This window comes from Melopsittacus undulatus, chromosome 9, assembly GCF_012275295.1.
Source record: "Melopsittacus undulatus isolate bMelUnd1 chromosome 9, bMelUnd1.mat.Z, whole genome shotgun sequence".
Taxonomy (NCBI): domain Eukaryota; kingdom Metazoa; phylum Chordata; class Aves; order Psittaciformes; family Psittaculidae; genus Melopsittacus; species Melopsittacus undulatus.
The window spans coordinates 11,334,413-11,360,651 of NC_047535.1; the positions used below are offsets into that span (position 1 = coordinate 11,334,413).

Consider the following 26,239-nt stretch of genomic DNA (forward strand, 5'->3'; position numbering starts at 1 on the left):
GGCGCTGCCGGACTGAGCGAGGCAGCGGCGGAGCCCGGGCCGGGGGGGGAGCGGGGGAGGCGGCCGGGGGAGGCGGCCAGTGCCACCTGCCGGAGCCGCCGCGCCGGCTGCTCCGAGCGGGGCTCCCCCCTCCCCCCGCGTCCGCCCCGCTGCCCCGGACCCGCTCCCCACGGCCCGTCACGGCCTCCCCACTGCCTGGCCCGGCACGGCGCGGCCCGCCTCCCCCGGGGCCCGCCCCGCACCCCCGCCGCCCGGGCCGCCTACCGTCGCGCCTGGCCCGGCCTTCCCTGGCGCTCTGGGCCGACCACCCCCACTCTCCAGGCGGCCGCTGGTGTTCGGCTTGGTCACAGGGGCTCCGCGTCCCTCCCGGGCCGCAAGGGAGAACCAAGTCTCCACGGGCAGCCCAGTCCCTCTTGCTGCGGAGACCGGAGCCCGCGGGCCTGACCCGGCCGTGGGTGCTGCCGCCGCCGCCAGCCCCTCCGGAGCATGGCTCGGCGCTGGGAGCACAGGAAAGGTGCCTGCAGTGGCACCGGGAGGAGGGACACCGGGGACGCTGCTAACGAGCCGGAGCAGTACGGGGTCCCTCGATGGCAAACCCACTGCCTAGGAGGTGTGCATGAAACCAGCCCTGTGCGGGACCCGCGGAGCAGATTGATCCCCAAAGAGTCACCAAAACACCAGGCTGACACCACGGACCTCTGCGAAAACGGTGCGGGGTGGGATTAAGCAGGGACAAGCCAGGGGAAGGTGCTTGGGAAGAAGGCTAAGCCACGGCTGGGTGTGCAGGGCCATCAGGGCAAGCGTGCAGGGCTGAGGCCCAGCACACACGGGGCCAGGACAGGAGCTAAAGGACATTACCTGGGGTACAGCCCAGACAGGGCTGGGTTTGTTGACAAGGGGACAGTGGTGATAGTTATACAGACCAGGGAAAGTAGCATTGGAAGCAGTATGTCAGAGCATGGCAGCAGAGCCCAAAGCCATCGCAGGGCAAACAGCACGCTCACAAGTGTTCTGACTGTTACTCCATCACTAGCTGCCACCACCAGTGCCCACCACCCAGGACCAGATGTTTCCCTGTGTCCTCCTAACCCCCAGCAGCCACTGTGCACTGCCCTGGCTCTAGACCTACGCCTCTGAATCCTCCACACTGCTTCCTGAGTGCACACCATTCACCCAGACCTGATCCCAACACTATGCACAGGCCAAATCTCTCAAAGATCATGGTTAGCTGTACCTGAAAGGGACAAGGCCAGAGGCAGGATGCTCAAAAAGCAGGACCACCACAGAGGTGAAGCCATGCAGAGGTATCCAGGAAGGGGGGGAGAGAGATGTCACAGTGTGGTCCTGCCTCTCTTCACACCATGATCCAGACTCCTGCCCTGCTGTGGGAATAGATGTTGGGATGTGGCTGTTGGGGTGCCTGCCACAGGGAGGAGGGGATGCCTGGAGAGAGAACTTCCCATGGTGACCACCCTTCCTTCCAGCGCCTGTGCAGGAGGAGAGCTGGGATGGGGCTGCTGAGGATCTGAGCGAAAGCATCTGCCAAACACGTGCCAAATGAGCTCACTGAGTCCCAGATGTGTGGATTTATTATGTGCGCACTGGACAGTCCTCCCAAGAAACCCAGCCAGACCTCCCAGGTCCAACCAAACGTCAAGGGAGCTTCCTCCTAGGGAGAAGACAGCTATGGCCTGAAGAAACCAAAACTGGAAATCTCAGAACGTAGGAAATGCGAGACTCTAAAATGCATCAGGAGGAGAAAAAGTGTCTGCCAGGAGCAGAGTGAATACAAGGCAGTGTTTGAGGTCTAAAAGCAGACCTCAATCCCAGCAGATGGGGATGATGAGATTGTTATCAAAATGCAGAAAAGACAGAGCTTCTCAATAAATCTCCGTGGCATTTGGAAGGAAGCAGGATGCAAGGCTGATGGCACATGAGACTGAGAGCACTTCCACCCTCTGTCAGTAACCAAGGAGGATGTTCAGCAACATCTGTTGGAGATGGCTCTTGTTAAATCCTCAGGCCTGGAAAACACACACTCGGCATCTCCTGAGATCTGACCCAGGAGGGATCTGCCTGTGGTGGTGGTTTTCAAAAAAGGAATACTACCATGCAGGAGAAATTGCAGAGGTGCTGCCTTCCCACCCCATCCTCTCACATCCTCCCACCCCTCTGATGCTTCCTTGGAGAGGCAGCTGCACCAGGGCCATGCTGGGAGGTCTGTGGTCTGAGCCCACCTAGGACCCCAGCACCTCCTCAACATTTTCTGGGCCTGTTTCTCTTCTAAATTGTTTTTTGGCAGGTAGGCACCTGGCCTAACACAGCCCTATTCTCTGATCTGTACCCCATGGGACTTCCCTTTCTTACCTGAGGCTCCAGCAGAGCCTGGAGGGGCATTAATGAGATCCTTGGACCCACCTGAATCTTCAGGTTTTGAGCTTCCCCTGGATATGGGCTTCCTCTGGGCTGAACCACCCGCACAGCGACATGGGGCAGCAGGATGAAAAGAACAGCTGGGGTAGATTTTCCTTTGTGCTCTGGGAGCTTTAAAGGGAAGTCCAGAAGGAAATCAAATGAGCTCCTTACACCCCGTGTGGCTCAGTACAGTTATGTGCTGCTCATCTGCAGTCGTGATGAGACACTAGTGACATCCCTCCATTCACAGCAGCTCATTTCAGGTTTGAAGAAGCACCGACAGATTTCTGTATTCGCACCACTGAAACCAAGCTCCATCTGTGTCTCATGCTGCAGTTGGTGTTGCTCCAATTCCCAGTTGCTTACATCCCTTGTATATGATGCACGTTAGGACCCAGGGTTGATGCCTGTACTGCAGAGATTGACCCCACTACTGCAACTGTGGCTGTAATGCTACTCCACCTGCAGACCCGCTGGATCACTGTGACAGATGGCTGTCACACAGCATCACTCATGTAGGGCCTGGCAAGGGACGTGGGGTGGGACTGGCAGATGGGAGAGGATCAGGGAGCACACACTGTGCCTCTTGTGCCAGACTCCACATTCCGGCTGCTCTCTTACACAGCCAATGCTCAGCCCTGAGGGCTGCCTGCTGCTCACACTGCCTGTGGCCCACAAGCCTCTGGGGGAGAACAAGGGTGGTGCAGCCCCTGTGCACACAGTCCTCAATCAGGAGAACAACCCATGGCTGCACAGAAATGATGTTTGGCTTACTCTTAAGGACCATAGGAGCAGGGGAGACAGGAAGCCTTCTGCAGTGACCTGCATGGACCAGGGGATGGACCTCTGCACCAGGAGCTCTGCCTCCACCCTCTTCTCCATCTCTAAAGGATCCAGGAGCTCTTCTCTATTGTCTCTGGGCTGGAGCTCACAGCAGGGCCCTTCCTCTTAGCAAAGACAGCAATAGCTGTCTAATAGCTCACCTGGGTAAACACTTCCCAGGCAGGTTGGAGCATGCACCAGGAAGAAAAAGCAAGGCAAAGTCTTATGGGCTCCTGCCAGCCCTGTGGAGAGTTGTGTGCGTCCTTGGACCTCACCATCCTTGTGGGTGTGAGGAGCTGCTTCAGCTACCCCAGGTGCTCCTTGTGCTCACCCACAGCTGGGGACAGGAGACCTGTTTGGCAGCCGTGCCAAGAACAGGACACAGGTCCTTCCCTGGGCCTAGGAGGGCTCAGGCTACATTGTCTTGGTAAACCTTCCTCTCCAGTTTAACTGTGGGTGGTGTGGACACAGCCTAGCATCCCCCAGGCAGCAGGTTTTGGTGACTCAGAGGAGAAGGTCTCTGTTCCTGCATGCTCTTGAGGAGGCACTGAAAGATGATTCACCCACAAGTGATGTTGGGGCTGAATTTAGCATTTGACACTTGCCAATGTGTCACTTGAGTCAGGCACTGGGTCGGCTACAAGCATGGGAGATGTTGACACCAGCATCTCCCACGGCTTTCAGGGAAACCTGCAGCCCCATGGATCACCAGGTACTTCTTCCACAGCTCCAAATAAAAGCCATTTCTGGGAGGTTAGAAATGTCTGTGGTGACTCCAGCCCCTTCCCTCCTTGTGAACACCCTGCTTAAGTCCTGTTACGCAGCACAGCAGGGACTGGGAGGATGTCACAACTGCTGGGTGACACCCCAACCTCCCCCGAGGTCTAGGTACATCAAGGGACGCGAGGACTGGAAAGCGGCAACTGTGGCACCAAAATGCTTCCCCGGAGGCAGCCAGAGAGTCCCAGACTGATAAATGACACATCTGTTCTCTGCAAATGAACAAAAATTGGCATAAGGAGTAGGAAACTGGCATTATTGTTAGAGGATAGATGGATAAATATGACATAGTGGAGAAGAGGTGACACAGTTCTCCTAAAGTGAATTCCAGCTGAGAGAGGTCACCTGCATTACCCCAAGCAGATTTTTTGATGAATGAGGTCAGTAGAGAAGTGACAAAATCTGCTAATAATACTGAATTATTCTGGATTCTTTGGATGAATGCTATACATTTCAGGACTTTCAGGATCTGAAACAACAGCCAGTGTCAGGGAAGTGATACATATGCAGAAGCCAAACCCTGCCTCATGTCTAAAGTGATGGGCTCTGAGACCGGGAGCTCTGATATTATATGAAAACATCTCCTTGGCACTCAGCAAAGGTCAAACCTGCAAAGGTTCTCTCTAAAAACTAATAGGAGGGGGTAGGAAAAAGTAGAGGCAATAGCAGAGGTGCCACTGTTCCCAGGTCAGTCCTGGCCTTTGTGTGGTCCTGGGCCCCGTATCCCAAGAATACAGCAGATCCAGAAAATGAGCAGAGAAGGATGACAGGATGGTCAAAGGCTTCTGCACATGGTGTGCATGATGGACCAGAGCTCTTTGGCATGGAAAAGAAACAACTGGGGTCACAGGACAGAGAACTGCGTGGCAGGGGGAGATTAGAGAGAGACTGGTAGATTTGGGGTAAACACAAGGAGGTGACTCAGTGCAGAGCAGTCCTGCTGCCATCGGCCGCTGCAGATGCTGTGTGGTTTAGGAGCAAGACTGAACAAATCCACATAAAGGAATCCATCACCCACCTCTAAATACAGAGACTGGCAGGAAGAGCCTTGCAAATATTTAGAGGCAGGAATTGTGTTGAGGGGAAATGTTGCTACAGATAGGCACCAGGAGACCACCAAAGACTGGGCAGTGGGTGAAATGGAGCATTCTCACCACAGCAGCTGTCCATGTGGAAGGGGATACTGCTCCCAGATATAGCATGCTTTTGTTCAGCAAGACATTCCCAGGCTGGAATCATAGTTCTTCCAGCAGCCCCTCATCTGCATACCAAGTACATTCCATACTGGTTGCTCCATAATACTTAGGACCCTACAAACTTCTGTCATTCCTTCCAGATATCCCAGTTCCCATCAGGCTGGAAAGAAATGGCATGCCCACCCATCCCAGCTTGCTGCCAGGTGCTATGGAGAGGGCTAGCATTGAAGAGATGCTCTGAACAAGATGCTTTGCAGCCTCCTCTCACCCCAGCCTGCTGCAATATGTTGCACAAAGGTAGCAAGGGCCAAAGACAGGTGGTAAGTTGGGGAAAAGTAAGGAGGAACCTGGAAGAATATGGCCCACACCAGATCCCATATATGATGTGACACATCACTCCTCCCAAGCATCACAAACTAGGACATTTCTGTGTCAACATTCACACACATGATGCAGAACCAGGCTTTGTAGGTGTGTTTAGGCCATTCGGACCCTGTCTGTCCAGACATGAGGGATATGCCTGAAGCATGTATATTTACCATGTGGAGCAAATTCTTTCTGCACTTTCTGCAGTTCCCCAACTTTTCTGTCGAGAGAAATCATGATGCAGTTGGTAATATAACTGAAACCATGCTAATTCACCAGAAGAAGAAATGACAACTTGCTGACAGACATCTGCCAGCTTGAAGCCAGATACATCGGTCATTGCCTCACCAGTGCCAAGCACCTTTTCTTCCTCTCCTCTCAGCGCTGACAGTCCTCTCTGCACATCCATGACCCTGAGCATCATAACTGCTCTCTGGTGTGATCCGTTATTCCATTAACACATAACGAGGTGTGGGAAGCCATGGGGAGCTTAATTTCCCAAATCCAGGAAACAAGCCAGCAAGAGAGCTGGGTGACAGGAGAAAAAAATGACTTCAGGACTAATACCAGAGTATGAGAAACACATCTTTCACTGACAAATGCAGGTATGAGTTGAGGGAAATTTCCAAACAGCCACTATGTAAAATCTTTGCTGGTGTGGGGTTTTTTTGTTTGGTTTTTTGTTGTTTTTTCGTTGTTGTTATTTATTTGATTGATCGATTGCTTCTGAGGGTTTTTTTTTTGTCTGGTTGAGGTTTTGTTTGGTTTTTTGTTTTGGTATCTTTCCATAAAAATGTTTTGCATGGGCTCAAGCCCTGGAGACCTGGAGCCATACCCGGTGCCTGTGGGCACAGGGCAGCCAAGCTGAAGGAGGACTCTTTATACCTGCCCTGAGTATTGCCCCAGCAAAATCAGGCTCGTGGCAGGGAAACCTCAAGACAGATGATGGCTCAGTGGCAACAGCTGTATTATACCATGCAAACCTCATGGCCACCTGCTTCCACACTCCGCCCAGCCAGATTGATGCTTTCAGGGCTTTCAGCCCCTTCATTGCTGTCCCTCCGATGGGGAGGGCATGGAGAAACATCTCCATCGATGGGGGTATTATTTGCCCCTGCCAGGGAGCTTGACCCTGCAAGGGCACAGCAGTGTCCAAGTGGGATAAGATGCCTGAATTTCTCCTTTGAATGAACAAAGAAAGTGGATCCAGCTGGGAGAGCATGGATCTGAACGCTACAGCAAGTGGTAAAGTGAAATTGATTGGAGCTGCCTGCATTCATCGATCTGAGGCAGAGCAAACTAAGGAGCTGGAACATTTGCAGCTCAATCAGAGCCACGTGACAGTTGAAGGCCTGGGCTCTGAGGCTGGCAGGGGACCTGTGCACCCCAGGAGAGTGTTAATGGTGGGTTTGATTAATCCAGCTGCAATGGCCATGCTCACACAGCTGAGTCCTTGTCCAGACACTCACTAGCTTTACATTGCCTAGGGAGTGTTAACTGCCCCTGGCATCCCCTTTATATCTCTTAATAGGCCTGTCATCAACCATCAGAAAGATGGGTATGGGACAAGAGCAAAACGGGCCATTCTCCCCATGCAGATGGAAAAAATTGGTTGGTTTTGCCACCAACCCAGCCCCATGTCTTTGAAAGGGCTGGAAGGCTGAAAATTAAGGTGAATTCAGACAGGAGTGCAAGACATGGAAAGGTGAGGGCCAGGCAGGCTGCTTGTTTTCTGCCTGCTCAGCATCACAAAGCTGGGTTAAGAGGTGGCTGTGTGCAGGCTATAAATCCCTGCCGCTGGAGGAGACTCCCAGTCATGGTGCAAAGGCAGAGGGAGAGCTTGTGCTGGTAGCTGGAATGAAGCAGGACTCACACACACATGTGGCAGCATTTATGGCGGACTGCAGGGTGGCTGACTCTTTCCTGGGACACTTTTATCACATCCCATCTTCAGCTGGGTGCTGAACCAGAAAGAGCCCAAGAGGCTGCTCCAGGCTTTGTGCTCCTCGGAGATCAGACAGGACGACTTTGGTGAATCCCTCTCCATACATTTTGGGGGCCATTTTCCTTGATCTCTAAACACTGGAGCTGGGCAAGGGGATCCCAAAACATAAGCAAGCAGAAAATTGGTCTGTTTGCCTTTTTGCCTGCCCCACATAGCACTGGCAGACTGGAAAATGTCCTTTGAAGCTTAGGCTTTAGAAGAGCCAGGACCATCTCATGCACTGTTAGGGGTTCATAAAGTCTTTCAAGAGCATCAGATATGAACATTCATGTCAAGAAATACTTGAGTCCTTCTCCTTCAGGCTTTGGTGTGTGTCTCATGAGCTAGAAGAGGATGGGGAGGTGAACGGTGGGGAGAGAGCCTTGCCAGATTGCTTGCAACTGTCTTCCAGCTACCCTTCAGTCCCAAATCCCACTTAAAACTTTCACCTCCAGAATTATCCCAGCCCCAGGACATTTCCCTGGCCTCATCTTGCTTCAGTATTCTGCACTGGTCTGTCAGTGCCTGTGAGTATGGGAACATGGGATACTGTGCTAGATGGAATGAAGTCACTCTGATTTGCTTAGGAAGGAAGGTAGGCTTTCAGCAGCAGACAAACTAAAAGCCGAATTTATGGCCTCAGAATATCCAAAGATGACAGTGCTGGCTTGAGTCAGTGCGCTGTTTCCTATCACCAGTAAAACACAGAGCACCTTGTGCACCTTGCAAGACGGGCATCTATCCTGCCTTTCTGTGCACCAGTGCCACTCCTGAAGCTGTTTTCAGGATGTGAGACCAAAAGAGGAGGCCATGGATATTGTTCTGCCTTCCATCTGCCTCACTGAGGCCAGGAGAGGTGGGCAGGGACTGCCCCAGTGAGGGAACAGCTGGAGAGGCCACTCAAAGGGCACAGCACCTGAGACAGCCTTGCAGTGATGAATTACTCTTGTTCCTGTGCCAGCCAGAAGATTTATTTGTGCCACAGAATGACAACATCTGGGCGCAGCAGCACTCTCTCTCTGGCTGCACGGGCATTTCAACATTGCAGGCATCTTTAAAATCCCACTGAGTGCAACCCACAGGCATCAGAGGGCTTGAAGAAAAGCCTCCTCTGAGGGACAGAGGAGGGTGGGAAAAGACGAGGCACCCACCTGGAGCAGCCATCCCACCCAGATGCTGAGCAGAGCCTTAGGACATCAGGTCAGCTAGCAGGCAGAGGATCCCCCAAAGCCCCCACAAGCTCACCTCTTTTCCTCCACACTGAGTGAACATGTCTTGGCAGGTCCTGACCCTGTGGGTCAGACTGGCAGCAGCTGTGAACAAAATCACACAGGAGTGGACTGTTGGGGCCCTGACAACCTGGCATGATTTCAATAGGAATGATCATATCCAAGTCCTCCTGGGGAAGACAGCCCTTGGGTAAGCAGCTGTGCTGGAACAGGGCCACCACCACAAGTGATGGGTGGCATAAGCTTCATTCCTCCTCTTCTGCACCAGCCAGGCCCCTGCTGCTTATCTCCATGTCCACTCACCACCTCCCAGCTCACTTCCATGTTTGGCCAACTGCTCTATCGCTGCAGTGTTTATCTCAGTCATGCCTGTTCAGCAGTTGAGATCATTGTTATTTGGCCAGCTTCCCTTTCCAGAAAAGTCTGCTGAGCATCACAAGCACGAGCCTCACTGCCTTCTCCCTGCACCATGCACACCATGTGAGCAGCACCCAGCACACACCATGCAAATGTCAGCTCTGCACCAGACCAGATCGGGAACCGGAATCAAGACCATTGTGGACACCAACCTTAGGGGTTCCACTCTGTCTGTTCATGCAAGTGCCCTAGGAGGAATCCCCTGGTCACCACGTGTGTCACTGTAGGTTCTCCATCCCCACCAGACACGAGCAGCGTGTCCTGCCAGTGGTGGTCCACATTTCCAAACCATCCCACCTTCTCCCTTGGGTGCTTCTTTCCCCCCACCACTGTGCTGACCCGCATTTGCGGCAGTTGTCCAAGACTATGTGTGAGAGCAGGCCAGCATGGAGCTGGGCTCATCCTTACACCAGTGACACAGTCTAGCTCAGTGGCACTGGACACCACCAGTCCAGTGTGGAGGAAATCACCTCAACCAGGCAGAGGACAGCACAAGCACCTGTCCCTCTACAAGGTTGTACCTTGAGATTCAGAGATTGTAATGACTCCACCTCTGTGGCTCAGCAGCCCCTGTCCTGCACATGTCTGGGTGGTCAGATCTCTCTCCACAGTGCAGCCAAGGTGCTGGTGATGGTGTTAAACTCTCTGGATATAGGAGACACATGTATCTGTTAACAGTGGAACTGCACTCACTTTAGTTACACATTAGTGAGGACACAGATGGTGTCAGGGCACAGAGGAGTAAGATCAGTGTCCCTGCATCACTATGGGAGAGACAGACTGGGATCCTTGGAGGGCAGAAAATGGAGGGAGAAGGCCAGCACTGGGAAGGCAGTACCAAAAACCCATGTGGACTCCCAGGTCATGCAGATACCTCCAAAGAGGCTCTCCTTCACCACCTCCTGATCAGCCAGGTTTTGTGTTATGGAGAGCATCTCCCACTGCAAAGGTTCCCACCATTGCTGAGGGACCAGCCTGCACATCAGTGATGAGGGCAAGTCATCAGTAAAGAGGCTGAGAGAAGAATGAGGTGGGCATAGAAAAAGGGAACACAAAAGGCCCTTTTGTCTTCCTCCACCACTCTGAACTCTTTGGGTTGGATACAAGCAAGAGGAGATGATTAAGATGGCAGGGGTAATTACTTCATGGACTAATCAAAGTGTACAGGGACTTCCACTGGCTTGTCCTGAGTTTCAGGAACACTCGTAAGATTTAGGATTCGCCAGCTGCAGCAGATAAAAAGGGACAGATATGGTGCAGGGACATAGCCCTTCCCAGCATGGGCAGCATGGTTGCAGACTTCCACCTCTTCCAGCACACTCTCACATGCAAACAAAACTTCAGAGGTGCCTGTAGATGATGCCAAGTGACAAGCTCTCTGTGCAGCAGGAGCAGAGCGTTCTGTGACTACCTTTTCCCATGCAGCACCACAGAGGTGTGTGAGTCACCTGGGCCACCCCAGTGCCTTGAAGTGCCCTGATTGTTCTAAAAATACTTGAAACAAATAAATGCTTTTGATCCCAGGTGTTGGGAATTCTTCACATAGCTGTGAAAAATAACAGCCTCTTCAATACCTGGAGCACTGTAAAAACCAGCAACAGAAGTGTCAGCAAACAGTCATTTACTATTAATGTGTGCTTCACCAGGAAGAAATAGGAACCACGGCATAGACTGATACCTGCCACTGCTTTGGGTCGCAAAGTCAACTTCATCATTAGCCCCTTATTTTCCACTTCATCTGTAGACACTGCCCTGGTGTGTCCAGTTGTTAATCATAGAATCCCAGGCTGGTTTGGGCTGTAAAGCACCTCAAACAAAGCTCACCCGGTTCCAATCCCTGTCACAGGCAGGGCCACCTTCCACTGGAGCAGGATGCTCCAAGCCCCTGTGTCCAACCTGGCCTTGAACACTGCCAAGGATGGGGCAGCCACAGCTTCTCTGGGCACCTTGTGCCAGTGCCTCAGCACCCTCACAAGTGAATGCTGCAGCGAAGAGAAACTTTGTTCCCTGAGAAACACGCAGAGTGGTGAGAGGTAGGAATACACTTGGTATTGGGACATGGTGAGAGTTGGCTTAACAGGTTGAGGGAAGGTTTGGGGCAAGAACTGAAGGATATGGCTGGAAGCAGGAACATGGTCAGGATCACAATCTGCAGTTGAGCCAAGGCTAGAGGAGGGGAGTTAGGGTTAGGAGTGAGGTCAGAGAGGGTTAAAACCACGGTAAGGTGGGGGTCACGATGAGACACAGCTTTGGGTTTGGGGCTGGGATCAGGGAAGGAGGTGAAATGGGCTTAGAAGTGGGGTCAGGCCAGGGTGAGGGGCATGGGGAGGGCCAGGGTCACGGCCCGAGCTAGGGTGCAGGTGGGGAGCGAGGCCCCGCTCGGGCGGAGCTGAACGGGCCGGGGCGAATCCCGTGCAGCGCTGCCAGCGCCGGGGGCGGTGGCGGCACCCGCCAGTCACCGCGCGTCGCCATGGAGACACAGCGTGACGGGGGCCGGGCGCCGGCCACCCTGCCCACCTCCGGTCACGTGCTCCAGGCCGTCAGCGCTAAGGGCTGTTTCAGCAGGCGGAGGAAGCGGAGCCTCGGTAGCGCGCCGTGATCGTATAGTGGTTAGTACTCTGCGTTGTGGCCGCAGCAACCTCGGTTCGAATCCGAGTCACGGCATCGCCCCGGCGGTACCACGGCAGAAGGGCTCCTGTTTTGCCATTTTGTCCATGGCTTCATCTGCATTAGTTTTATATTCCTTTTAGCTTCCCGTGCTCCGTTACCTTTCCCCCCGCCGCCTTACAAAGCCCCGGGCAGGGCGGGCTGGGCAGCGCAACACAGCGCCCCGCCAGAAACCCAAAAAAACCCCTTTAACAGTGAAATATTGGCACGATGTGGAAAAAGAAAATAATGGATCAGGTCGTTGGGGCGCAGAAGGAAGAAAAGCAGAAGCCCCTTTGCCGTGCTATCGCCGAAACGATGCCGTGACTCGGATTCGAACCGAGGTTGCTGCGGCCACAACGCAGAGTACTAACCACTATACGATCACGGCGTGCTACTGGGACTGTGATCCGCTGTTCTGCCGATGCGGCCCTTAGTGCTGATGGCGCAGATCACGTGGACAATGCACACGTGGCTGACACCAGTTGTGCCTTGGGGTCTGCTCCGTGGCACCAGTGCGGTGACGGGCGCGGACATGACTGAGCCCCCTCACTATACACGTGTTATCAATGAGCGAACCAATGTCGTTTTAAAACGCAAAATCATAAATTTATAAAATTGAGCAAGCGATAGCAGATAAAAAACAGCGCTGGGTGCGCCGCGAAGTCTCTGCTCCGCCCAAGACGCGCACATGGGGTCTTTGGGGGGCTGTCCTTTATCCTTCTCGGTTCAAGGCTTCAGCCAATCCCGCTGCCTCCTTTCGCCCGGATGTTAACGTGGCGCTTTTCCATTGCTTCACTCTGTTGCTGGGGTCTCATCGTCGATAGGTTTCGAGAAGCTCCCAGAAGCTTCAAGAAGTGTCCGTTACCAGCCTCACCATCACCGGAACCTCTATTCTTTATGGTGTATGTAACCATACTACCGAACTCCCCCGCCCTCCACCAGCAGGGGTGCGCTCTGAACACCAGCTCGATCTCGCTGGCTCCAACCTCAGCATCGGGCTCGGGGCTCCCCCCCCCCCCCCAAGTCCCGTGCTGTGCAGTACTGGGGGATACCAGGTTGCACCACCGCAGCTTTGGAGTCTGCCTGTGCCTGCCTCTTTTCCTGGGAAGCATTTCTCAGAGTGGACTAAAGGCTGGATACGTGGGGGTAAAAGTACCCAGCACAGCCTCTTCTGGGCTGCAAGGCCACCCCGATGGGGTTCTGCCCAGGCTCTTGTGGGCACCCGGGTGTAGGACCTGGGAGGAGCTGGGGCAGCCCCAAGTGTGCCCAGCCCAGCTCTTTGGACCTAGCTGTTAATCGGTAACTGGGTGTGGGGATAGGTGCTGTGTGGTCAGTGCGGCTGGCAGGTGAGCACAGGAGCGCGGCGGGTGCTGGGGTGGCAGTAGCCATGGGGCTCGGGGCAGGCGTTAGGCCATGGGGTGCATGAGAGCATGGGGCAGGAAGATATAGGAGGTGTGAGGGCATGAGGTGCAGGGAGGCAGCTGGGAGGGCAGAAGGGCATGTGACCACATGGCATGACGAAGCTGTGGGGGTAAGGATGTGGGGCGTGGGAGCATGGGGGACACCCACCTGCTGCCCCACTGATTGCCTACCTGTTCATATGGGCCCACTCCTTCAGTGGATGGCAGTGTAAGAGGCTTCACAAGAACAGAAACCAGCTGAGCCACTGGGGGGGGGGGACGGGGGACGGGACGGGACACTGAGCCTGTGAGGGATGGAGAGAGCCAGGAGCCTTGGTGTTCTTGGGGGGTCACTGAGCACTGGAGGTGCCTGCAGGGTCACTAAGCTCAGAGGGATCTCTGGGTGTTCCTGAAATGGTGGGCCTGGGAAGCGAGGTCCTCGTGTTCCCTGCCAGGGTTCTGGTGAGGGGTCCCTGAGCCCTGGGGGACACTGGGGGTGCTGGAGACCATGGTCTGGGGTCCTGGATTCCTACCATGGCCTTGGGTCCTGCCCTGTTGCTGAGGAGCCATCAGACTCATTAGCAGCTGGGGGACATGCTGGAGACCAGCATGCCTCAATGGTCCCCATGGAACCAATCACTACCTTGAGCTGTTGTGAGGTCCCAAGCTGAGGGGGATGTTCTCCAAAACTCACCTCCATTTGTTGCATTCAGGGCTGGGACAGCCCCTTCAGTGAACCCTAATTTTCACACTGGAGGAAGCAGGTGATGACGCTGCCTTCTCCACCTTCTCCATGCAGACCTCTATGGCTCTCCTCCAAAAGCAAGGACAACTCCTTACTTCCTCTGTCCTCACACACAAATGATTCTACAGTCGATCGCTACCTTCTCTGCAACTTGTTTGCCCTTCCCTCATCTTTCTTCAGGTTAAAGGAACCTGTAGGAGCCCAGGTGGCATGCTTCAAGAGTTCCTGCCCTGGCATGACACTGGTTCTTCTGCCTGTGCTGGACTAGTTCTCCCTGTATGATTCTCCTTAAGGACCAGTCCCCATGCAAACTGCCACTTACTCCTCCCCATTCCTGATGCACTGTATTAGTTACGAACATGAAAAAACCTTCTTCCTTATCATTCCTTATCTTCATCCTTATCCTTATCCTTCCTTACCCTTGTCCTAGCCTTCCTTCTTCTCATTCTTCCTTATTCCATTTGAGATCCTCAGGACAGTGAGAAGAGTGTGTAGCAAGCTCACTGCCCCGAACTTCAAGAGAGCAGACTTTGGCCTCCTCAGGAACCTGCTCAGTAAAGTTCCATAGGATAAAGCCCTAGAGGGCAGGGGGTCAAACTCAGAAGGAAGAAATAAGCTTATAGAAGGTGGAAGTGAGGACATGTGCCCTGGTGGAATTCTGGTGTCCTCAATATAAGAAGGACATGGAGCTGTTGGAGCAAGTCCAGAGGATGCTGTGAGGATGATCCAGGGGCTGGAGCACCTCCTGTATGAAGATGGGCTGAGAAAGTTGCAGCTGTTCAGCCTGGAGAAGAAAAGGCTGCGTGGAGACCTCAGAGCAGCTTCCAGTATCTGAAGGGGGCTACAAGGATGCTGGAGAGGGACTATTCATTAGGGACTGTAGTGATAGGACAAGGGGTGATGGGTTCAAAGTGAAACGGAAGATTTAGGTTAGATATAAGGAAGAAGCTCTTCCCTGTGAGGGTGCTGAGGCGCTGGTCCAGGGTGCCCAGAGAAGCTGTGGCTGCCCCATCCCTGGCAGTGTTCAAGGCCAGGTTGGACACAGGGGCTTGGAGCAAGCTGCTCTATGGAAGGTGTCCCTGCCCATGGCAGGGGTTGGAACTGGATGAGCTTTAAGTTGCCTTCCAACCCAAACCAGTATGGGGTTCTATGATGTTATTCAGTTGCGCCCAATGAGTGATGCAGGCAGATTTATTTTTTGCAGAATCTCACTGGAAGGGTTGCTCACAAAGGCTGATGGCCACTACCACAATCTTGGAGGAGCAATACCAGCTCTTCCTGCTGCACCTAGTCCTCTCCTGTAATTTCTTGGAGACATGGAAGAGCAAACCTTCCAAGAGATGAGAACAAGGGATTCAGTATTCCCTCCCCACAGCTTGAGGATCCTATGGGATGGTCCCTTGATGTGCTGGTGCAGAAACTACTCTGAATCTTTACTGCAAAAGGTGTTTTCCTCCTGGGGACCTGGAACTCAAAATCAGGGTTGGACATGCATGTTTCCAGAGGTGATCCTCCTGTCTTTCTCTTCCCAGCCAGCATTGTTCCCCTGCAGTGCTGTTTCTGTAATGCATTGAAACTGCTGCACTTCTGGAGATGGAAGAAAACCAGATAACCCTGGACAACCTTGGGAGGGGCTCAGATAACCCAGCTTTCAGCTCTGTGGTAAGTCTTCCTTTCCCCTATGTGTGGTACAGGAGCTGCTCATGGTGCTCCAGCTAATGATGCTTTCCAGGGGGAGGACAGACTCTGTGAGGGATATGATGGTCCATGTGGTGAGACCAAAGAGAAGAGGAGAGGTGAATGGAAAGGGAGATTCTCCTCCTACTGCAGGTAGGATAATCCCTGGAGATGCATCTGTGTAGGGTGTTTCCAGTGGTTATAGCAGGTCTGCAGTCCTTGGGCCAGTGATTCCCCTGATCACAAAGCAGGGCAGGGTGGTATTGACCACATAGCAGGGACAGTGCCTGACAACTCCATATGGCTTTGTAGGGTGCAGTCAGCAGTGCAGCCACCCAGCAGAAACCTCCACTCTTTGTGCCCAGGGTGTTGTGTGTGTGGTGGGGTCTCCCTTGCTACAACCGGCCAGCTCACTCCTCCTGGTAGCAGGCAGTAGGGCTGCTGGAGGCCATGGCACAGCTATCAACCATGCTGCTGCCACAAGCACCCTCTAGTTATGACCTGGTTCCTTTGAGTTGGGCTGGGTTCACCTTCAGGATCCATCTTCTGTGCCTCTCAAGTCTCTGGCATGTGACTCTCCCCAGGAAGGCTGTGCAACCGGCTTCCAAGGCAAAGTGCTTCTCCAAGGCTTATGCCAAGGTGTTGAGAAGGGTCATCCTAGCGCTCCTTGGAATAGGTGAGGACTTCCCAGTGCTGGGACCCCATCTCCACATCCCTTTGGCTGGCCATGTCCCCAGCCTCCAAGAACTGGGTTTGGCCACCCATGTGGAGGTTGTATCTGCCCTCACCCCATGGCCTGCCCCCTCCTCGGTCACCCCTCCTGTCCATGAGGGCTACCTGCTCCTCACTATCCGCCTTCCCTTTGTCTGCCTACCCAAAGGGTTTGGTATGCCTGTTCTGGTTGCTCCATGTGCCCCTAGACAGCTGAGGTGCTGTCACCGGTGGGCCCGTCTGCTGGGTTGGTGCTCCTTGTGCACAGATAGGAGCCTCAAGGAAACTAACCCCGTTGTTGGCCATGGTTAGTGTTATGAACTCATGATCTTATGGGCCTGATATTTCTGACCTCCAATGTGCCTTCTCCAGCCTATCTGTGCTACTTTATTGCTGCCTGCTGGCTCAGCTTCCAGCGAGCCCTTCCTTTGGTTGTGATGACTGCTGTGGTTGTCTTCTTCATCTGCTGGAGCCTCTTCAAGAAGCACTGTGGGGCAAAGGTGCTGCTGCTCCTCAGCCCCATTTGGAAATGCTTCAAAAAGTCCTGGCTATGGCTGAAATGGTGAGTCAGGAAAAGGCAGGGCCAGATCCCTCCCAGTACCAGAGACCCTCTCCCATGGTTGCCCTGCCAACACAACCAGCAGCTGGTGGCTCTGGACAGATGCCTTAGTCCTGCGCAAGCACCTCATGAATGATGAGGAATGGCCCAGCTTGAGAACCACTTAAAAGCCATGGCAGAAACATCCTGCTACTCTACCTCAGCAGCATGATGGCTGTTTATAGCCCCCATTTGTGTCTGAGCCCCAGGTTTCCTCAGCTGCATGGACCTCACAGTGGCACCTCCCACACAGTTATCTTCTGCCCTTCATGAGCTTCTCTCCCCATGGGGACATCCTCTCTGTGATGGTCTGGGAATTTCCTTTGCAGGCTGCTGTGGGTGGCCCTCCTGGGAGGCCTGATCATATGGCTGGCTTTGGACACTGCCAGAAATCCAGAGCAATTCATCTCACTGGCTGGCTTCTGCTTCCTGGTGCTGTTCCTGTTTGCCTGCTCCAAGCACCACAGTGCAGTATGTGCTTCAGATGTTTCTTGCCCACTGGTGCTCTCACAGCATGTGGCCTCCCAGTACTGGGAAAAATGTGCTTCTCTCCCCTGGCATCCCCTTATGGCCCATCGCTGGAGCTCCCTGGAGGAAGCAGAATCCAGCAGGGCTCCTGGGCAGAGCTGGATCAGCGTGGGGACCTAAGCTGGGTGGATGGAACCAGCCCCAAAGCTACCCACTGCTCTTTTCCCACTGCTCATCACCATGATCCCACATGGTGCCTCTATCCTGTTTTCCATCATGTCTCTCATAGCTGGATCAGACACAGAGACCCAGGACAAGACTCATGCCTGAATTCCAGATGCCTGTGGGTGGAGGGTGGGCCAGAGCTTCAGGTGACTTGGGCAGAAGTAATTGAAGTCCCAGTGCTTTCCAAACCAACCTGCTTCAATGTTTTGGGCAATCTGCTGCCTCCAAAGGATTAATGAACAGGAAGTTTTGATCCAGCAGGTCTGTACTAGCTGTCGAACCATCAGAAGGTCTCTGTGCCCTTCTCCTCCTGGGTAAGCCTGGCAGATTTATGTTCTACCAGCCAGTTTCTGAGTCCCACCAACTCATCTTCTAAACCCACATTATGTTTGTGGATTACTATCTCAATTTCTTTATTAGTATCCCCATGACGTTCATGCAGGTGTTTGCCATATGCAGCTGTCAAAGGGGCAGGAAGCTAAGAAAGGGAAGTCTGTAGGCTTCACTAATATTTCAGTCCCTGTTCTGCTCTTGGTCCCCAGGTGTCCTGGAGAGCTGTTTCTTGGGGTCTTGGCTTGGAGTTCATATTTGGACTTCTCATCCTCCGAACAACCCCTGGCATCCAAGCTTTCAAGTGGCTGGGTGACCAGATCCAGGTACTGCATGTGCTCACATCACCCCATGCCCTCCATGTAGCCCCCCCCCTTGGGATGCAAGGACCTGCAAGAAGAGCAGAGGTTGGCATGGGGTGGGGAAGCTGCAGGGACTTCACACTTAGAAGCATTTTTGTTTGGGACTGGAGAAAAGCCAGCTATTTCCTGCTGGTCTGCAGCAGCCAGGATCTGGTGCAGTCTCCAATGCAGGCTGCTGCTGTGCCCCAGCACTTGGAGACAGCCCACCAGTGTCCACAGCTTAGGTTTCAGCAGGTCATTATCTGGTGTGGTGGTGAATTGAGCTATGGGGCTGGGGGGATAGACTTCTGCTAGGTAGATGTAAGATGTCAGGGAGAGAGCTAATGGAGATCTCCCTCCTCCCATGTAACTTCTCTACTGCAGTTCTTCCTAGGCTACACCACAGCTGGCTCCAGCTTTGTCTTTGGGAACAGACTTATTGAAGAAGTCTTCGCCTTTCAGGTCAGCTTGGGGTATGGGCTATAGGGAGAGAGAGGCCGAGCCTGGTTCTCTTCTGATCTGGCTGCCTTGCTGGATCCTGAAGGGCATGAAACTGAACGCAGCCATGTTTACTGCAGAGATCAACCAGCTCAGGCATGGCTCTCTCTCAGCTTTGTAAACATTCATGGACCTCCTCAGAGCCATAAGGGGTTTGCACTGGTCCCCTGTCCCAGCTGCCAGCCCAAAGCTGTGGCACCCCAATAGTGAGGGCTGGCTCTGCAGTACCTTGCCATGCTTATTTTATGGGGCAGAAGGGCTTGTTCCCCAAGTGTACTTAGATGTGTTGCTCAGCTCTCCTTTAACCCTATGTCCCTGGTGTCTTGCCTACAGACTTTGCCCATTGTTGTTTTCTTCAGTTGTGTGATGTCCATCCTCTACTACCTTGGCATCATGCAGTGGCTCATTGTCAAGGTAGGGCCTCACATCTGGCTCTGGGATGGTAGTGGAAAGAAGAACCTGGTGGGTTCTCTGACTACTGTGACCAGCTTGAGGGATGTTCCAGGAAAACTGGCATAGTACTAATCTGGGGTGATTTGTTCTGTCTAAAAGAATAGACACAACCCTGGTCTTTCTTGCATGTCCTCTTGAGAAAGTCCATCCTTGGAGCTGATGTTGCTGCCTGGTCTGTGGACACTTCCCAAGACCACCTGTGTGCAGCCTGAGCGCCCTCCTTCATGGGGTGGGTGTCAGGGTGTCAGTCTTTGGAAACATGGTGGCCTTGTCTTTCCCCAGATCTCCTGGATCCTTCAGGTCTCAATGGGCACCACTTCCACTGAGACGCTGAGTGTGGCAGGGAACATTTTTGTGGGGCAGGTAAGGTCCTGGGCAGGAGACCCAGCTCCTCAGCCCTTGCAGATGACCCTGCCCCAGGGGAAGGGCTTCTCCTCCCTTTCCAGGAGACCTATAGCCCTGAATGTCCCTGTCTCAAGGACAACAGGGCTTTCTCTCTTGCAGACTGAAGCCCCGCTGCTCATACGCCCATACCTTGCAGACATGACCTGTTCAGAAATCCACGCTGTGATGACTGGTGGCTTTTCTACAATTGCAGGCAGTGTGATGGGTGCTTACATATCCTTTGGGGTGAGTACACAAGCAGATGTGTGCCCCATACTCTCTGCCATGGGGTCCTGACACACAAGAATTGCTCTGGACTTGTGGGTGAGAGAAGACCCCCAGAAGGTGCCTCATGTCTCCCATGAGCGGGATGAGGGCAGGGTGCCTCGATGTCTAGCCTCACCTCCATTGCTCTGTCCAGAACCCTGAGCTCTGCCAGGTAGGAGGCACTGCTGTGGGGCCCTTATTGCATGTCCTTGCACAGTGAGCGGGGGAGATCTTACTGCATCATGGGATAATTTAGCTTGGAAGGACCCTATGGGGATCTCTGATCCACCCTCGTATCCAAGTGATGTGATGGCAAAGCCCACAGGGTTGCCCAGAACCTTGTCCAGGTTGGTGGTGGACATCCCATGGAAGGAGGTCCCCTCTCACCTCCCTGAAGTAAGGACTCACAGGAGCCTCGTTTGTGGAGAATACTTTTTCCATATATGCAACTGGAATTTCTCACTGAAACGGTGACATCAATTCTCACTCTTTCCATGGACATCTCTGTGCAGTATCTTCCCACCAACACCCCTTTTAAGTAGTTGGGAACAGTTACTACAATCCCCAGCCCTCTTTTCTCCCAGGTGAACAAGCCCCACTCCCCCAGCATGGCCTTGGTGGTCCTGTGCCCTGATCCACCCAGGGATGCCCTCTCCTGTTCATCAGCTTCTCAGCCATGGAGAAGGTGTCCAGATGTGGTCTTATAGAATCATAGAATGGTTTGGGTTGGAAAGGACCTTAAGATCACCTAGTTCCAAGCTCACCTCACACTAGACCATGTTGCCCAAGGCTCTGCCTAACCCAGCTTTGAATACTGCCAGGGATGGGGCATTTACCACTTCTTTGGGTAGCCTGTTCCAGGGCCTCACCATCCTCACAGTAAAGAACTTCTTCCTTATATCTAACCTGAACTTCCCCTGTTTCAATTCAAACTCATCACCCCTCGTTCTATTGCTACATACAGCCCTTAATGAAGAGTCCCTCTCTGGCATTCTTGCAAGCCTCCTTAAGATACTGAAATGCTGCTCTGAGGTCTCCACACAGCTGCTCATCTCCAGGCTGACCAGACCCAACTTTCAGAAGAAGGCCAGAGAAAGGAAGACTTCCCCCTGATTATAGAGAGTTGGGTTAGGGACAGGTTAGACAGACTTAACACTTATAAACCCACGGGCCCTGATTGGATGCACTTGTGGGTGCTGAGGGAGCTGCACCCATCATCGTTGAAAAATCATGGAGAATGGGAGAGGTTGCATGATTGGAGCAAGGCCAGTGTCACTCCCATCTACAAAAAGGGCAAGAGGGAGGAGCTATGAAACTACCAGCCAGTCAGCCTCATCTCCATCCCTGCAAATATGATGGAACAGGTCATTCTGGAGTCATCACCAAGCATGTAGAACATAAGCTCACCAGGAGTAGTCAGCATGGATTCACCAAGGGTAAATCTTGCCTAACCAATCTAATAACCTTGTATGATGACATAACAAGATGGGTCGATGAGGGGAGAGCAGTGTATGTCATCTACCTTGACTTCAGCAAGGTTTTTGACACTGAATCCCATAGTATTCTCATAGGTAAGCTTAGGAAATGTTGGTTAGATGAATGGACAGTGAGGTCGATTGAGAACTGGCTGAATGGCAGAGTTCAAAGGGTTGTGATCAGCGTGATCAGTGGAATAGAATCCAGTTGGAGGCCTGTAGTCAGTGGTGTTCCCCAGGGAGCAATACTGGGTCTGGTCTTACTCAACTTGTTTATCAGTGTCCTGGATGAAGGGCTGGAGTGCACCCTGAGCAAGTTTGCTGATGATACAAAGCTGGGGGAGTGGCTGATACACCTGAAGCCATGCTGCCATTCAGCAGGACCTCCATAGGCTGGAGAACTGGGTGGAGAGAAACCTGTTGAGATTCAACAAGGGCAAGTCCAGGGTCCTGCACCTGAGGAGGAAGAACCCCAAGCACAGGCTGGGGCTGACCTACTAGAGAACAGTTCAGCTGAGAAGGACCTGGGAGTGTTGGTAGATGATAAGTTGACCATGAACAGCAGTGTGCCCTGGAGCCAGGAGGGACAAGAGTATCCTGGGGTGCATCAGAAGTGTGGCAGCAGTCAAGGGAGGTTATTCCTCCCCCTCTACTTGATCCTGGTGAGGCCACGTCTGGAGCACTGTGTCCAGTGCTGGGCTCCTCAGTACAAGAAAGACAGGGAGCTACTGGAGAGGGTCCAGTGAAGGCCACAAGGATGCTCAGTATTCTGCAGCACCTCTCTTATGAGGAGATACTGCAGGAACTGGGCCTGTTTATTCTAGAAATAGCAGACTGAGAGGGGATCTTATAAATGCAAATCAATAGCTCAAAGGTGGGTGCCAGGAGGATGATGCCAGACTCTTTCCAGGGGTGCTCAGTGACAGGACTCATAGCAATGGCCATGAACTAAAACACAAGTTTCACCTCAAAACAAGGAAGAACTTCTTTCCATTGCAGGTGGCAGAGCCCTGGCACAGGCTGCCCAGGGGGGTTGTGGAGTCTCTGTCTCTGGAGATATCCCAAATGCACATGGGTATGTTCCTGTGTGACCTGCACTCTGTGGCCCTGCCTTGGCAGGGGGTTGGACTGGATGATCTGCAGAAGGCTCTTCCAACACTAATGGTTCTGTGATTCTGTGATTCTCAGCCTGTCTTCATATGGGAGGTGCTCCAGCCCCTGATCATCCTTGTGTCCTTCTCTGGACTTGCTAAACAGCAAGCAGCTCCATGTCCCTTTTATGTTGAGGACAGCAGAACTGCACACAGTATTCCAAGTGGGTCTCATGAGAGCAGAGGGGCAGGATCACCTCCTTTGACCTGCTGGTCACACTTCTTTTGGTCATCAGTGCTCTATAGTGAGGAATAAACCTTGCCCTCGATCTGCTGGCTGAGATCCTGCTATTTAAACATTAATTAGTCTCCTTAAACGGGTATTCAAGAACAAAAGGTCAGAGAAATGAGACATTGCCATTTGGCAGGCAGGGAAGGTGTGACACTGTGAATGTGGCCCTTTGTCAGGAGGGAGAAGTTCGCACTGTTGCACATAATGATAGAAAGGGATGAGGAAGGGGCAAGGATGATTATGGTTAGGTCAAATAGCAGGAGAATTTATACCTTCAAGGCCAAGATTGCTTCAGTTCCACCAATGCCTCCATCCAGGCAAGCTGCTCTACATGCCATGGCCAGCTTACACGGGAAAAAGACAATTTTCCCATCCTGAGAAGCCCAGTCTGCTAATGCCAGCAATGTGCCAGTATTCCTGGGGGTGGCATGTCTTGGGGAACAGCCTCACATGGAGTTGCCTAAGCCCACAGTCTGCATATTGTAGATAGATGCGGCATCACTGATAGCAGCTTCCGTGATGGCTGCGCCCTGCGCCCTTGCCATGTCCAAACTTGTCTACCCTGAAGTGGAAGAGTCCAAGTTCAAGGGCAAAGCAAGCATCCGCCTCGCCAAGGGGTGAGTGTGAGGATGGTGGAGTGGGGCTGCATGCATGGCCAGTGCGGGGAAGCCATGGGGGCAACTGCGGGGCACAAGTGGACATTCCAGGTGGCCTGAGGCTGGGAGAGCCTGTGGTGTGCAGACATCCACAGACAAGGAGCTGACTTAGCACAGAGAATGCTTGGCCACAAGAGCCAATTGGTTGTTGTTTTTTTTTCCGTACAGAGAAGAGAGGAACATCCTGGAAGCTGCAAGCAATGGGGCTGCAGCCTCCGTAGTGCTCGTAGCCAACATTGCAGCCAACCTCATTGCTTTCTTGGCGGTGCTGGAGTTCATCAATGCTGCTCTGCGCTGGTTTGGGGAGATGGTAGACATTGAAGGGCTCTCCTTCCAGGTATCCCCAAGGTGCAACCCCATCATCTGGGCTACCAGATCCTACATCCCCTACCCATCCCTACCTTTGCCTCAGTAGGCTGCTGAGACCCTTGTTGGGTGTTTGGCAAATGCTGACACAGCAGGTGTCTGCCCCAAGCCTGGGGCTGTGCAGGTGGTCAGCTCTGAGTTGTTCCCTTCTGGGATCCTTTTCCCAGGTTATCTGCTCCTACGTTCTCATGCCTGTGGCCTTTCTTATGGGGGCAGACTGGGCAGACTCTCCACTGGTGGCTGAGCTCTTGGGGATGAAGATCTTCCTGAATGAGTTTGTGGCGTACCAGCAGCTGGCCACATACAAGAAAAAACGTCTGTCGGGTCTGGAGGAGTGGGATGGGAGCCGGAAGCAGTGGATATCTGTGAGTGGCACCTCCAACCCTGCCAGGCACAGGGCAGGATGGAACCAGATGAAATGGGGCATGGGACATGGCTGGTCAGGCAGGAGGATAGCTGTTGGGGTGGGAGGGCACTTATGGCCAACTAGATGTGGATGTTTGCTAACTGCTGGGTATGGGGTCATCCTAAGGAATGAGTGAAACTCTTTCCCATTTATCCTTCTCCTTGGTGGTGCAGATCATAGTTCCAGAGGCCCTCCTGTTCCCCCAGCCCAGCCTCTCCCAGGGGCAGGCTGCCTAGCATCTGCATTCTTGCTCCCAAAATTAGCTGAAGGAGAAAGGATTGGGATGGGGAACTTATCTCCATCATGTCTGTCTGGGTTGGGAACTATGCCAGCTCTGGGGCTGCTCCGGGGGAGAGATGACAGTTCCCTCCTGCTGCGCCCTCCAGGAGCGAGCCGAGAACATCACCACCTTTGCACTCTGTGGATTTGCCAACCTCAGCTCCATTGGGATCATGCTGGGAGGTCTGGGTGAGTGTGACCCATGTCCTGGGTGCCTTGCAGTGATGCAGGGTAATCTTGGGACCAAGGACTCAACTGGGGCAGAAGGAATTTGCTGCCCTCAACCCCCCATGTTCAGCCTCTGCCAGCACAGAAATAAGAAACAGGATTTGTGTGAGGTGAGTAGGGATGATTTTGCACTGCACCCATGGGCAAAAGCACGTGCATGTCCCACAAGCCCAGGTGCCACCCAGCCATGCAGCAAAGAGCAGAGACTCCAGTGTTAAGAGCACCGAGTGCTCTGGTTGATCACCCACGGGTGCAGAGTGCAGACAGTGTGCTGGGTGCTGGCTGTGACTGCTGTGTCACCCAGACACCAACAGTTGAGATGGGCAGTGCGGTATGTGACAGAGCCAGCTAGGGACCTAGGACACATCCCTATCTCTTCCTAGCCTGGGGTGGAGCCAGAGCAAGGACTTAACGCACCTCAGTCTCTGCTTTGTCCCTGCAGCCTCCATGGTTCCCCAGCGTAAGGGTGACTTGGCATCTGTCGTGCTGCGAGCCCTACTCACTGGCGTGTGTGTCTCCATGCTCAATGCCTGCCTGGCAGGTAAGTCCCTGCCCATTGACAGTGGGCCAGAATGAAGTGGGGACAGGCAAAGACCTATAAATCCAGGTGCAGGTATGCATGTCCTCCTGATGGCTCTGCCAGGGCCTCCAAACCCTTTGCAGAGGCTGCACAGCAGTTGTGCTGAGGCCCTTCAGCTTCATTTGTGCTGGGGATATTTCAAGGACAGCTTCTGGGGCACTGCAAGGAGTTCCCTGGAATCACTGCTGCAACAGTCTTGGGGGTGAGGTGGGAGAGCACATGCATGGTCCCAGGCACAGGATCTGCAAGCAAGAGTAGGGTGAGGGTATGGGACTGGGGAGCAGGGTCGGGGTGTGGGATATGTATGCATGGTCCCTCGAGCCCCAACCAGGAAACTTTGTCCCCCAGGCCTCCTTCATGTGCCAACAGAGGTGGGTGACTGTGTGACCTTTCTCAGCACTGCCAACTTCAGCTCTACCAGCTACGCCATGTATACCTGCTGCAAGCAGCTCTTTGCCAGGTGGGCGTGAAGGGCCCCAGAGCCATATGGTCCTGCCCAGAGACCCGGGCGGTGGCCAGCACCTCATCCTGACCATGCTTCTCTCTTTCCAGCTCGGTGCTTGACAGTGGAATGCTCTCCTTCACTGGAGCCTGGGCCGGCCAGCCAGAAGGCATGCGGTGCCTGACACAGTGCTGTGGGCACTACAACGACACTACCTGTGAGGGGACAACCTAGAAATATGCAAACACGGCCTGGAAACACCAGCATCTGCAAAATCTTGCCCCAAGCCTAAGAAGTGCCTCATCAGAAACTTGCAAGTTTGGTCTCCTCTGCTCCAGTAATGATTGACAGCTGCATGCACCCTGCAGCCAGCACCCTTAGGTGCTAGCCTGCAGACACAACAGAACTGCTCCCAAATAAATCACAGAAATCCCCATGTACTTGCCTTCAACCCCATTCTGGCCCCTGA

The 26,239-nt window shown here is 53.4% G+C and overlaps 1 protein-coding gene and 2 non-coding genes across 3 annotated transcripts; 2 read left to right on the top strand and 1 right to left on the bottom strand.

The window, feature by feature from the left end:
- The first annotated feature begins 11,679 nt into the window (after positions 1-11,679).
- Positions 11,680-26,109, top strand: LOC101880228 (sodium/nucleoside cotransporter 2). The gene is made up of 19 exons (XM_034066153.1): positions 11,680-11,794; positions 12,293-12,375; positions 15,597-15,665; positions 15,736-15,833; positions 16,265-16,356; positions 16,764-16,953; positions 17,319-17,460; positions 18,225-18,338; positions 18,738-18,815; positions 19,185-19,265; positions 19,587-19,667; positions 19,809-19,934; positions 23,300-23,430; positions 23,638-23,806; positions 24,003-24,200; positions 24,628-24,709; positions 25,191-25,289; positions 25,677-25,788; positions 25,881-26,109. The coding sequence occupies exons 1-19, from the start codon at positions 11,680-11,682 to the stop codon at positions 26,002-26,004; spliced, it is 2,184 nt and encodes a 727-aa protein (XP_033922044.1). The 3' UTR covers positions 26,005-26,109.
- TRNAH-GUG (transfer RNA histidin (anticodon GUG)) lies at positions 11,802-11,873 on the top strand. Its single transcript has one exon. It is a non-coding gene; the product is annotated as a tRNA-His (tRNA).
- Positions 12,175-12,246, bottom strand: TRNAH-GUG (transfer RNA histidin (anticodon GUG)). The gene has a single exon. It is a non-coding gene; the product is annotated as a tRNA-His (tRNA).
- Positions 26,110-26,239: the final 130 nt, after the last annotated feature.